At 46.8% G+C, this 13,884-nt stretch overlaps 1 protein-coding gene across 2 annotated transcripts in view; it reads right to left on the reverse strand.

Moving 5' to 3' along the window:
- Positions 1-13,852, reverse strand: part of ZER1 (zyg-11 related cell cycle regulator) — a 22,259-nt gene extending 8,407 nt beyond the window's left edge. The window contains exons 1-9 of one of the 2 annotated variants that reach the window (XM_084649688.1): positions 13,721-13,830; positions 9,234-9,367; positions 6,667-6,953; positions 5,698-5,848; positions 4,860-5,296; positions 2,856-3,032; positions 1,453-1,567; positions 723-869; positions 151-324 (exon numbers count right to left, since the gene is read on the reverse strand). In XM_084649688.1, coding sequence (XP_084505814.1) covers positions 151-324; positions 723-869; positions 1,453-1,567; positions 2,856-3,032; positions 4,860-5,296; positions 5,698-5,848; positions 6,667-6,824 — 1,359 coding nt within the window. In that variant the 5' untranslated portion in view covers positions 6,825-6,953; positions 9,234-9,367; positions 13,721-13,830. Of the gene's footprint in view, positions 1-150; positions 325-722; positions 870-1,452; positions 1,568-2,855; positions 3,033-4,859; positions 5,297-5,697; positions 5,849-6,666; positions 6,954-9,233; positions 9,368-13,720 lie in introns of both variants that reach the window. The other variant, XM_084649687.1, reaches the window with a different exon arrangement.
- Positions 13,853-13,884: the final 32 nt, after the last annotated feature.

A 13,884-nucleotide genomic window follows, 5' to 3' on the forward strand; every position in this document is an offset into this window, starting at 1 on the left:
ATAGGCAACGGCTTCTCTAGGGCATGCCGTGGTACACATTCAATAGGCTCAAAGCGCCCAGAAGGTACAAAGTACTGGAAATGGCCTGTTACTGGGAGAAAAGGAAGAGGGAGAACAGTGAGAACATGGTGAAGTTGACTGAGCTCTTACTGTCACTTCCTGGTAAGACTCCATGCCATTCAGCACCACCTGGATCACCTGACGCCGCAGCTTCACGCTCTGCTCCATCCGATACTCTGAATTTGTTAGATAGAAAAGGGCTGCGCTCCCAGTCACCTGGATATTCTTATCGTACTTGTGACACTTGAGAGCTGTGATCACCAGCTACAAAGAAACAACGGGAGCTTTTAGTGCCATTTAGTCCCAGCTGAGCCCCCATGTAACCGTTACCCCTACGCAGGCAAAGACCAATACAAGCATTCAAGGGACGAAGAGCACAGGCACAGCTGAAATAGTCTGTTCAATGAGATCATAAGACACCTTCTAAAATCAAGGACCCTATTTCCATCATGCTACTGGAACTTCCTCTTTAGGACCCTGATCCAAAGCTCATTGAAGTCAAAGGAAATGGTAATCTTTCCTTTGACTTTAATGGGGTTTGGATCAAGCCCTAAGTCATGGGGAAAGGTTTGATTTTTGTGCTGTAAAATCCCCCTCCCCCTAAATCTGACTGTGCTCAAGGGAGGTGAGCACTGCCTGTGGGTAAGTGCCTGTGTGCTCACCTGCAGTGCTCTCAGCAGCTGGTTGCAGCGCTCGATGCGGGCGATATCAAAAAGGAGATTGATGGCCCGGGATGTGATTTCGGGCCGGTGTTCGGTGTATGCCTCGATAGCATTCAGCACCTGCTCTTCATTCTTGTCCCCACTCACCTGGCAGCAAGGAAAGAAAAAAATCATGTCCAGAGAGGAAGAGACCAGCAAGGGAGGGGGTCGTTCAAGAGAGAGGCCAGCAAGAGAATGGGGGATCCGCAGTGAGAGGAGTCTGTAGGTGGCAGCTCAAATGGTGCATGCACTCTCTCAGCCCTTTTCTATACAGCTAGCAGGATTCATTCTGATGAGGCCCAAGATATCAGCACACAGGCTGAGTTACCTCTCAGCCCAACCTTGCAGGAAGTGGTTCCTGCAGGGCAGGGTGGTATCTCTTTGCAGAGTTATGTATGGCTACTTCTTAAGCCTCAGACACCCGTTGTCGAGTGCCCTTTGTGCTACAAGCAGGGTTGGGAATGGACAGGGTGCATGTGGGTCTTTACCAGGCTCCTTTCTAAACGGCTGTTTTTAGCCCTCACAAACATTGCATGGGGCACGGACCTTGCACCACTGCAGCATTCTTCCAGCAGGGGGACCCATAGTTCAAAAGGCCATGGATCACTTCCACAGAGCCTGAGAGCTCTGATATGCTGGCAGACTCTCTAACTTCAGACCCCTTTTGAGAATTTTTCCATTGGCCCTTTACCTTGTAGGCTGGAATATGCGTCAGACGGCAAAGAGAGGTCTCAAAGAGGCCCAGGAACTGAAGCGGTCGTTTCAGATCCCTGAAGGGGGCAATGCTGCTCTTTGATGGCTCAATGCTGGGAAAAGAAGAAATCGTCCATGTCTGAGCTCTGCTTATTCAGCTCCCTCCAGCACAAAGATAGTTACGGAGCTCCCTGCCTGCTTTGATTACACTTCACAACAAGCCAGAGTAACTGGGTCTAAATTCAGTCATATCCCATCAAAATCCTGGTTAGGGTTTCTTAAAGACAATCGCATCTTTAAAGGCAGTCACATCATACTCCTCGATGGGACCTTTCATCACAGATGATCCCTACTGGTCTGCACAAGAAGTGAATGTGTCCAACAGAAACGACGTTAGGAATTCAGGCAGGGAGACTATAGTTACCCAAGTTCGGCTAGGACAGCAGGGGTACAACTGATTGTTATAAAAAGGGCCATGGGATTTCTAATGATCATAAATAGTCAGGAACCTGATTTTATGTCTCCTCTGAAGGACTGCCATCAGCTCAACACCCCTCTCCTTACAATGAAGCACTGGGTCAGAATTGACTCAGAACACTATCAGCAGTGATTGCTGCATCACCGTCGTACTCCTTGAAGATCTACAGCCAACGTTCTCCACAAATTCTGTAAAGAAGCCAGTGCTGCGCACAGCAGTTTTGCTTTCACACTGTAACAGCTCAGAATATGGGAGGGCAAAATTCCTGGCTGATTTGGAGCGAGAGATAACAGTGCTCCCTGTAGATGCTGGTTGGGATTTTCAAAGGGGCCTAAGGAAGTTAGGCTCTCATTGGGGGTGGTATTGACAAATCTCAATATTAGCATTGTAAATTCGAGCTCCTTAAAATACCTGCAGTTATTTCAACTGCAGAAGTAATTCTTTGCTAACCCTTCTAAAAACTGTTGTGTAGTGAAGCTGATGCAGGAAGGCTGCTGTGCTCCTCCCCACAACTCACTGCATTTCAGTGGTGGACAAGAGTTACTTGAGTACAGTTTGTGGAGGGCTTTGTGGTCTTTTTGGAGGGAAGTGGATGATATATAAACTATTTTTACAGCTATCAGTATGTGGGTAATGTATAAGGAAAAGGACAGCTGCAAAACCTATGTGGATGTGAATGAAAGCCAGGTAGGGCTAATTAACGACTATTCTGAAGCCCTCATCCATGGTGATCAATCCCACTTGGAGAGAGGCTTTAGAGTCACTAAAAATTTGTGACAAATCTCTTTTTCTTGTTATTATTAATAGTTCTAAAGAATTCTAAAGCCCAACAGAGAGATTTGTCCTTGCTGCAGCTTTCAATGAAATTTCCCCTCCCACAGATCCACAGTGACCTCCATCCCTGCCTGGCCTTCTAGCCTTACCTTGTCTGACCCACTTTCTCCTCAATGCTTGAGATGGTGCAGTTCTCCAGCATGGTGTGCCCTGAGATATCTAGTGAGGAGAGGTTTACCAGGTTATCCACAAACAGGCTCAGCACCCGCCGGGTCAGCTTGAATTTGTAATAACTGGACAGGCGGTCTCGGGAAATATCCAAGTGCCTGAAAATGAGAGCAAGCATCTAAGAGTCTGGAGAGCATCATGTGGGGCTTCCCCCATCCTTCCAGGTCAAACCCAGCCCTGCAGAGACCATTCACAAGCACAACTGCTGATTTTCCAAGATACAGGGATGTGACTCTGTGGAACTAGCAGCAGGATGGAGTCTTGTGTATAACCTAAGTGCACGCAGTACCCTTGGATTATACACTAACAGATCCCTGGTGGGGGCCTGTCCAGAATGGAGTATAAAGAATTACTCAGCTAAATGACCAGAATGGCAACTACTGTAGGCTGAGCAACCTACCTTCCCAGTCTTCAACATAAACAGGCATCTGATCATTTCTCTAACCATGGAACTGGCTACATATCTTCTACCTGGGGATCAAATTGCACCAGAAGATCTTCTCATCCCCAGAAAGGTGTGTTACCTCATCTCCCAAAATGAATGACAGAAGCTCTCTGATTCCTCCCTTTGTCTCTTTCTTTTCCAGACTGGATATTGTTGTATCCATGACACTGTACAGAGATCTTAATAATCTCTATTACACCAGCACCATTGCCCTACAGTTTTAAATGTTTGATGTTATATGAAAAACACAACATAAAATTAAGTTAATAAACCATGTAATAATAGTAATACACTTCATCAGTACAACTGCCTACCCACAGGGGGCATGTTGTGGCTCCAGTACCCCCTACTGGACAGATGGTCAGGTACATTCCTACCAGAATGTGTGTGAGAGAGAGAGAAGGACTGGGTTGCACATTAGTGATTAAAGACACATAGGTTGGAATTTTCTAAAGGGCGTATGTGACTTAGGAGCCTAAGTCCCATTTTTAAAGTGACTTGGGCACTTAAGAGTTGAAGTCAACAAAAAATCAGCAGGACTTAGGAACTTACATCACTTTAAAAATGGGACTTAGCTCCTAAGTCACTTGGATGCTTTTGAAAATTTTACCTCTGGTGCTCTTCTGACACGTCTAACGTGTATGAACATGGTGCCCCCTAGTAACCACAGCCTACAAGACTATAAGTGATAAGACTGGTGGACAGGCTCCTTTAATTTGAATGGTAAAGCCCTGTGGTTTTGGACCAGAAAGTCCTGCATTCTATTCCTGATAGCAAATGTGCAGTTTCGCTGGTGACTGTGGTGCTCGCTGTTTGCAGCTCTGGAGTCATGTGACAGCACTAATTCTCACTGGTAGGCCAGGGGTGCCTATTTGCTTTGGATGACATTGTTTCCTGGATCATCCTCTTTCCCTAACTCTGCGCTCAGAGCAGTAAGATCTGCTGCTTATTTCACATTCAATGGACTTTGGTGGTGCTCAGTGATCAGATGATTCAAGCCAACCACTGATTGCTAAATTTTTCTCTTATCTGTGAGTCAGGCTTAAACATTGGACTTCCTCATTCGATAAGCAACTTGTGGGAGTCAGTTTTGGTTTCACACTTAATAATAATTTCACACTTAATAATAATTTCACGCAATTATTGCTGTGATACCAGCATCCAAGTGTGCCCACAGACCAGGAGTAATTTTGACTGAGGATCAGGTATAAACATAGGGAGCCCCCTCTGAGTGCTTGATCTTGCTGTCCTTATGCAGGAAAAACCTCAACGGCCTTCAGCAAGGGCTTTGGGATGTAAAGGAAGTGAATGATCAAGTGCCTTTGAGGGAAAGCTCAGTTCCTCCACCACCACAAACCTAAGATCTGGGATGGGGAAAATGCTCTCAGAAAATCACCATAGGGGCTCAATCCTGAGCAGCTCTGAGCACCTGCAACTCCCAGTGAAGAAAGAACAAGTGAGGAGGGAGGCATCTGCTGACCTGAGCTTGCGGAGCTGTGAGATCACTTGGATGTGCTCCTCTGAAAGGTCCATGTTGTAAAGCACTACGGAAACCAGACTGTCCTTCCACTGGGTCAGAAATGCCACATCATTGAGCTGGATCCCAGAGAGATCCAGGGCAGTGAGGGAGGCCAAAGGTCGAAGCAATGTCTCCACGTTCACCCCCTCGGTCATACGGCCCAGGTTCAGGAAGCGCAAGCGGCTGAAGCCCTCGAAGGTAAAGTCCTTGACCAAGACTTGGCGAGTGGGGTTCACCAGGCAGTCGTCTTCACAGCCTCCTGGGTTCTCTTCCTCGTAGAAGAGATTACTGCAGCCAAAGAGGCTAAGAGAAACTAGAGTGTGGCTGAAGCTCAGTAGGGTCTGCAGGCTCTTGGCTGTCAGCTTCTCACAGTTAATCAGGGACAGCTCAACAAGGTCCTGGAAGCAGGAAGCCAAAATGTTAGAATTACTTCACTGTCAGTGTTCCTACACCAGTCCCTACAGCAATTCTTGCTGGGAAAGGCTGGGTCTGGAGTACTCAGCTCTCACACAGCCAGCATTTCCACACTGTTCCCTATAGTGGCTCCTGCTGGGAGCAACTAGGAGTAGGACTAGAGTCCTCTGAGCTCCCACATAGCCAGTGCTCCCACTCCATTCCCTGTAGCAACTCCTGCTGTGAAAGGCTGGGGATGGAGAAGCCTCAAGTTCTCCCACAGCTAGGATTCTGATAAAGCAGGTAATAAGCACAAGTAATCTATGGTTCTCCCTGAGCATTGTGAGTGGTCCCTGCTGTGGGTTGCTGCAGAGTGACAGCTAGGAAGACATAGATGCAATACCACCTGCTTTCTGATGGCTTCCAGGTCCTGGTCCTGCACTACATCCTCCCGCAAATGGATTCGTGCTAGCCTGGTGCTCCGAGGATCTGAGAACAGGGTGAAGAAGCTCTCATGGGGTTCAAAGATGCTGTCTGCATTCACCAGCTCCACATACCTACATGAGAGGTAACAGGGTTAGCTCATCAGTGGTGTTGATATGGGCACACCTAGTAGGATTTTCATCACAGCTATAGCCACAAGAAAACATGTGTGTGTGAGAGACTCTCCCTCTGATCTCGTGGGATAGCCCATGGGTGGCCTGTCCAGGGAATGCCCCCTGACACCACGGGCATTCCCTGGACAAGGCTGGGATGGTGTTGGAATCTGCTGACTTTAAAGGCCCTCTATACTGTAATGCAGCATAGTGGTGCTTAAAGCCAATGGAGAATCAAGTCCCAGGTCTAATACCTCACTAATATAACAATCACACTTGCATCTCAACATTTTCTTTCCTACTGTTGTTACAAGTAACACCCAAGATTCTTGGAACTGAAAGAGATCCAAGAAAATAAGTATTTTTCTTTATTTTCCACCCTGGGGTTTGAATTTTTCCATTTAAAAAACAATGTTTCCCCTTTCCCCCCATTACTTTTTCTAAGCTATGAAATCTTTCTGAGTTTGTTGGAGCTCTCCCTGGAGGACCAGAAAATGGGACAGACCAGGACCCCATTGTGGTGGGTGCTGTATAAACATAGATCTCTTTCCCCCATCAGCTTTCCCAGACATGGTGCCTGTAAGGGCACACCCCTATTTGTTCTCCAGTCAATCACAGAGCTTTCCAGGAAAAACAAGCTAAGCAAAAGCTACATTTCTAATGTAAGAATCAAGCAGAAATAAGTGTAAAGTGTATGCATCTCTCCCCTCGAGTCCTGGCTTCTTCCTCCAGCTTCCATCCCCGATGGACAGCAGCACCCACACAAGCCAATCACGTACTCATTGACGAGCTTGTCACAGATCTCACTCGGCAGGAAGACATCGGGGTGAAGCCGGAGAGTCTCATTGTCCAGTAGGTAGCAGAGGGTCCCCTCCAGGTTGCGGAGGCAATAGTCTGTGCATAATGTCATCAGCGACTCTGGGCTGTCAGATGCCATCTTCAGGGAACAGTGGTGGTGGGCAGGGGGAGCAGGGAACTGTGGCAGAAGGAAGCTTTTCAATTCAAGGGATCCCTGCCCCCCAACCTCAGGAGATTCCCAGCTGGATTTACAGGGACATTAGGACATCTGCAGGCAGACAAAAGACAGACAATCAGATAAAAGAAAAGTACATTGGAAAGTACCCTGAAAATCTGCCAGTGCTTAGGGGGACACTGATGGCTAGGTTCATGGACCAGTCACCTGTTGATGGCAAAGAGAATTGCAGATGTTTGGCCATTTGCAAATAATGCCCTTAACCTCTCTATGCCTCAGTTTCTCCTCCAGTAAAATGGGAATACTCCTCCCCAGGCTTCCATGATGCTATAAAGGTTAGTTAGTTAATGGGACCCATGTTCATTAATTAGGTTAAATATTAGAAAAAAGCTTCCAAGCAGTGAGCTGCATCTGTCTGAAGATGAGCCTCTTAGAGGGAAGTGGGGGAAGCCACATTGCTTGAGTCACATAATACTAGACTGAGCAGATCACTAGAAAATATACTCCAGGGCACAATCCAGCATGCAGACTTGATGGGACTTAGCAGCTTGCCCCATCTCTAACATCTAGGATTCTATTTATTTTCATTTCAGTTAAACTGCTTTGCTTTGTACTTAATTTGAACCTTCCCCTGCAGTGCTGAAAGCTCCAAACCCACAGCATTATACCAGCACCTCAGAAGCAGGATATGAAACTGAGTAGGGACCAAACTGATTGGTCTACTTTTATTTTCCAAGCTGAGTGAAATGCAAAGTGTACATAGGAAAGAAAGATCAATCTGTATAACTTCCCTCCATTTTATTTCTCTGAGGTCTTGTCAGTAACAAAAGCCACATTCCTGCAATTCTTCCCTTATGGGCAGACTCCTACCTCTGCATAAAGCCCTAATGAAGCCAACTGGGCTCTGTGTGACTGAACCCCTGCAAAGTCAATAGGGCTCCATGCAGGCACAGAGATACAGTTACAAGAACAGGGCAGTGACATTATTTTTAATACAATGAAGGGTCTGATCCTGTAGTCACATATACGCATGAATAATATTACTTGTGAGTAGTCCCATGTGTAAGCATTTGCCGGATCAGGTTCTCAGAGGAGCTGGGGCTTTAAAGCTGACCTGTAAAAAGAATTGGGCTGGGGGCTTTGTTTTACTTTACAATGCATAAAGACAGTCAGAAATGTTTGAGGGTTTTTCCTGTTTGTTTTTCATCTAAGAAATATCAGAAATGCAAAGTCTGGTCTCCTTGCTGTTGCAGGAGAACTTCTTGGGAGTCTCAGAAATGTTTATCACATATTACCTGAAGGAAGCATGTGAGAGAGAGCACGAATGAGGGCAAATCTTTAACATAAAACATATTTTTGCTGAAATTTTCATTAACTATTGGAGTTAAGTGTTTTAAGCAGCTGTACTAAAAATCCCTTCCCTTCTCCACTACTCAGCTTTCACTCTCTTGACTCTTGGGATAACCATGACAGACATGCTAGACATCTGAATTTCTAGTGTAAAATCAGAGGCACACACAAAACCAAAACTTTTTTTTTTAAATAAACACTTTCAAGCCTTCTTTATACATTGTATAGAAGCAAAAACAGGCACTAGAGACCTTGTGTATACATTCAGACAGAAAGTGCTTGAGATGGGTGGTTGTTAGATAAGGTGGTACAATACAGACGTTTTGTTAGCTATTGCCATCTAAACATCAGAAAGAAGTTTCTTGACAAGTGTTGAACTTAAAGGCAACAATTAAAAAGGCATTTGTGGCATCTTCCCCTTCAAGGGCAGACATTTCATCTGCACCCTGTTTTAACAGTTTCAGATTGCCTATGTTGGTTCAGGCCCATCTGTACACCCCTGAGGATTGTGTCCCAAGCCACCCTCTCCAACTACCTGGCTAGTTGCTTCCTAATAAGGCACAACTCCAGACCACACTCTTGACCCACAGCAGCACCCTGCATCTGGGAGGAAAGGAGAAGGCTCCTCTGTGGTACCCTGTTAATGGTGCCTCATGGACCAGCCAGCAAGGGGTCACTGAGCAGCAGTTAAAACATCTTTCTCTCCCTGCTGCTGCTTCCAGCTTGAGCCAGACCAGGATATCACCCACAAAGTGATAGAAATCTGCTCTCTCTTGAATCCTCTGCTGTCTTCTTTTCCATACAGCACAGCATTTGCATCATGTTTAGTGTCTCATTTGGGTTTTTATAGAGGTCCTTGCACTGCTTTCTTGTGTGTGCACAATAAACACTGAGGTTACATGCTGCATGCCATCACTGATGTGGGATATTGTACCCCCATCTTCCTTTAACTATAACTCACTCCCCACATGGGAAAAGCAAAGCAATGAAAACCCGAGATGACCACGAGCACCAATAACTTACCTGGGTTGTGGCAGAGACAGAGTTAGGCGCCTGAGACCGCTCTTCTATAGCAGCTTTCATCAAAGGTTCTCAAAGCACTTTATAATCATGAATTAACCACCAGCACCCTGGGAAATAGAACTATTCTCCCATTTCTATAGATAGATGGGAAAACCAAGTCACAGAGAGTTGAAGCAAATTCGCCTGAAGTTATGCACTGAATCTATGGCACAGCTGGGAATAGAACCCATATCTCCTGACTCCCAGGCCTATGCTTCAAATCCAAGGCTATCACCTACATCCCCCCAAAAAATTACTGACAGCTGAAGTGCAGAGTTAGCTGATTCCACCCCCAAAGTACTGTGCAAGTAGTGATCACAGCACCACTGAGGAGTCTGATGGCCATGCTCCTTCTCTCCAGTCCCACCTCTGCTGAGCAGCTGTTGCTCTGGAAGGTGTTGCAAAATGTCTGTAACATCCAATCTTTGCTTTTCATCATGGGATTCCAGAGAGCAGCACACTCAGTGCAGAAGGACAAAACAGCAAACATATTGACTCAGTCTCTCTCCCTGTCCCTCCTCTCATGGGGAGTCATTCCTTAAAGCGTTCCCAGGCTATTTTCTTCATCATCACCATGTTATAACTAACTCCAGTTGCACTGTGACAGGTTAGAAAGGAGTAGCCATGTTAGTCTGTATTAGTAAAAACAACGAGGAGTCCTTGTAGCACCTCAGAGACTAACAAATTTATTTGGCATAAGCTTTCATGGGCTATACCCACTTTGTTATATCACACGAAAGCTTATGTCCAAATAAATTTGTTAGTCTCTAAGGTGCCACAAGGACTCCTCGTTGTTTTAACTCCAATTGGTTAACACAGGATTCTCCACTGTAGCCACTGCCCCACAGGAAGGCACCAGTCAGATCAGGCAGGTAGATCAATCAGGATCCAGCCCTGTCCCCTCAGAAGCTCCAGTCAGGTAGTCTGCTGCTTTGACCATGACTTCAGGGATAAGGTAACCACTCAGATTCAGGAACTGAATGGTCCCCATGGGAGACAGGAGCACAGCTGTGGCTTAGCTTTCCTATCAGCCCAGGCTCCAGCCTTCTGATCCCTCCCTTTGCTTCAGGACAGATTTCTGTGCAACCTAGGTAGCAGCAGGAGTTTCAAATCAAAACTCCGTTCTTCTTTCTGTGTCTCATTAATTCTCCTTTAGAGAATGCGCTTCAGTGCCAGGAACAAGAGCCAAACAAGTAATTAACCCAACACGGAAAATAACGACTCAAGAAAAAAGGCAGAGATCAGCAGAACTGCTCTTTGTTTCGGAACAGCTGTCCACCTAGTCTAGCCCTAGTTTCCACAGTAGCCTCTTTGAATCAAATCTGGGCCTGGTGTAAGTGGGTGCAACTCCACTGACTTCAGCAAGAGCAGAAACTATGGCTGAATTTGGCTCCTGTATTCTGGATCTGCATGTACCTGATTCTCAGCATCAGAGGATATGAAGTGGTTTGTGTCTTCTCCTTTCCATGAACATCCCTGGAAATAAAATATCCAGGCAATGGGCAGAATCCCCTCCCCAAATTTCAAACGCAAAACTCTCATCTTAACCTACTGCATTCTGACATAAAACCCATTTAATAAACTATCCGGTGGAGAAGCAGGTTGGGGTCTCTGCTACCTTGTGCCCAAGGTACAGAGAGGTTTCAGAACGAGAACAGTTACAAATGGGCTTTACAGAAAGAAAATTAAACCCAGCAATCAACAAAAATCTTTTATAGGATCTGGTTAATTCAGACGATGGTAATGGCAGATGCAGCCTTTCACTTCTAGTGATGGTTTTGCAGGTCACACAATTCTATTCTGGGCCATGTTGGTAGCAACTGAATGTCATTACCTCCCAGTGGCTGCTTGATGGCTCCAATACCCCGGTGATGGGTGCAGTATAAGGAGCTAAAGGGATGTGAAATGAGTTGGTGGGTCTCAGTCCAGTTCACAGAGGACACAGACTGTGTCTTTCTATACGTTTGTATATTGTCTAGTGCAATAGGGTCCCAATCCTGATTAGCACCGTTGGATGCTACTGCAATGTAATCAGCTGACTCTGATATTTCATAGAACTGGGGCGCAGAAATGATCTGTGCTTTAATCCCTTAGCTTCCAAGAACCACCACTATTACCATATGCAAAAGGCACCCCACTCTAATCTAGGGGATAGGGATTAAACTGTCACAGTAAAGCATCACTACAGAAGAGCACTCACCATTATGTGTATTAGAGTAGTGCCCAGAAGCTTCAGTTGAGATTTGGGCCCCATTGTGCTGGACACTGTACAAACACAAAAATAGAAGATCCTGCCCTGAAGTTCCTAACTAGGAGCACAAGGGGACAGGGAGCAGGGAAATAAGGGGATCTCTGATGGGAACACAATGTTGCATGCTTTTACTAGGTATAGGCGCCATATTTGTAAGCGAACTAGAGATACTGCCTAGCCATTATCATAAGGTGTGGGCTCTTCTAGACCACTTAGCTGGCTGGCTGGTTGTCTACCTGGCTACCAGATTGTCACCCATGGTTTCCAAAGTGGGCAATGAACTGCCTGGTATGTGTGAAGGGTCAGGGATGTGTGTGAGGAAGGTGTGCAGAGGATCCAAACAGTGAGGCACTCAGTGACCAAGAGACCACTATAACCCAACTGCACAAGTCAAGTACTGATTTCCCACCCTGGCAGATCCCCTTCCATCTTGGAAGAGGGTTGATCCAAGGGGACAGAGTTATTTAAAACAAGCTTGTTAACCAGTGTGTGCCCCATGGTGGCTAGAGCCATCAGCCCCATCCAAGGCATCTGGGGAGTAGTACACCACCCTCTTAGCATTCATCAAAATGAGGGAAACTATGAGACACAGCATTCCTCCACCCCTAGCCTCCCAGATCCAAACAGCCGCTTCTGTGGGTGCTGCTCCTCTATGAGATACATCTGCATTTTTAAGACATTCCCAGCTTCACCCACATGTGAGGCCTGGTGCTGCTGTTCTCACACTTAGGAATGCCTGTGTTAGAATTTGTATCTTGGACTTCAGATCAATCCCCTCTTCTATTACAGGCTCTCTTCAGCGTGGTACTTGAGGCTAGGCCCGATTCATTGTGGCTCAGTGCCAAGGTGCATAACCTTCATATTTGCTGCTACAAAGATGATTGGCAAGGCTTTCAGCATCATGAGTTTGCCCACAAAGAGGGCATAACGAATATTAGCATGAACAGATCACAAGGGATTATTTAAAATAACAGATTGAATGTAAATCCAGAGCTCAGCATAGGTTACATTCTGAAGGAAAACTGCATGGCTCATTTATATTGCATTTACACAGCACTTCACAGTTCCAAAGCACTTAACAAATACTAACTGATCATCCCAACTGATGCAGGAGATATCATCCCTATTTTACAGGTAGGGGAAATGAGGCACAGAGCAGTTAAAATATTCATAGTGTGCTGAGAATTTAGGAATTCTTTGGTGCTCATCCTTTGCTCAGACCACACCAAACATTATAAATCAGATAGATTATAAACAGGGAACAGGTTGCCATTTGTATATGACTATGGCGCAGATACTCCTTTTAAAGTTACAGTACAAGATTGTTGGTGCTGTTCGCAACGGTCACCCACCCAGTAAAACATCTCCAGAAAAGCCTGTTATGATTCGCATTAACACTGTGCATCACCAGATCGCAATGGCCTCCAAAGATATTTTGAGCTGTTTCACCAGCCTGCAGAATGGTCCCTGTCAAAATCAGGTTTTTCTGTCCCTTGAAGGAAGGGACAGACAGGGTGAAACTCCCTTCTGCAATACTACCTACATCTGCCTCTCCGGAAGAGCTGCTGTGCCTGTTTCCAATCTGTTTTAAAGGTCACCCCATTAAACAGTTTCATGAGAGCTGTTACCCTTTTACAGGATCTCTCCTGCAGGACATTGTATTCCAACATTGTCATGAATGAGTCATGATACATTTGCACAAGTGCCCAAAGACATTTTGGGGCTGCTTTAATGCCATTCAAGACGTGCAAAGGTCCCACGGAAATTGGCTCTATAGCTTAGGTGCAGCTCATGGATCCTCCTCGGTCATGTGTCAACCCCGGGAAAGGAGGAGGGTCTTTGCTCGCTCCTTTCCAGTGGGCACGGGTCCGGCTGGGTATCCCTGGTAACGGGGGGACGGTTACCCCTCTCTTAGGGGGTCACCCAGAGTGGGGAATCACGTCTCCCGAGGGTGGATCCAGAGGATACAATGCTCCCTCCCCGGTGGGTGGATGGTCAAGTATCCTCCCCGGGGCAGTAGTGGGTGTGACAGGTCCCGTCCCTCACCCCGCACAGTGGGTGGATCCTGGGTCTCTGACCCGCGGCAGCCGGGGGATTGGGTCCCCGCAGTGAGCGGATCCGGGATCGGGTCCCCCCCGGGCGCCGGTACCACGAGTCAGCCCCGCATGCTCTTATCTCCGATCTCCCTGGCACCCACCTGGCCCGAGGCCCCTGCCCGGCTCTCTGGGTAGAGGGGGATCCAGGTTCGTTCCGGTTCCGGTCCCCGGGGGCGGGGGTCTGTGTGTCCGCCTCAGGGTCCGCTGCCGCCCCCCCCCCCCGCAGCCTCCGCTGTCAACAAATCCAGCCGTCACTTCCGCCAGC

Source organism: Lepidochelys olivacea, assembly GCF_965140295.1.
Source record: "Lepidochelys olivacea isolate rLepOli2 genome assembly, chromosome: 16".
Taxonomy (NCBI): Eukaryota; Metazoa; Chordata; order Testudines; family Cheloniidae; genus Lepidochelys; species Lepidochelys olivacea.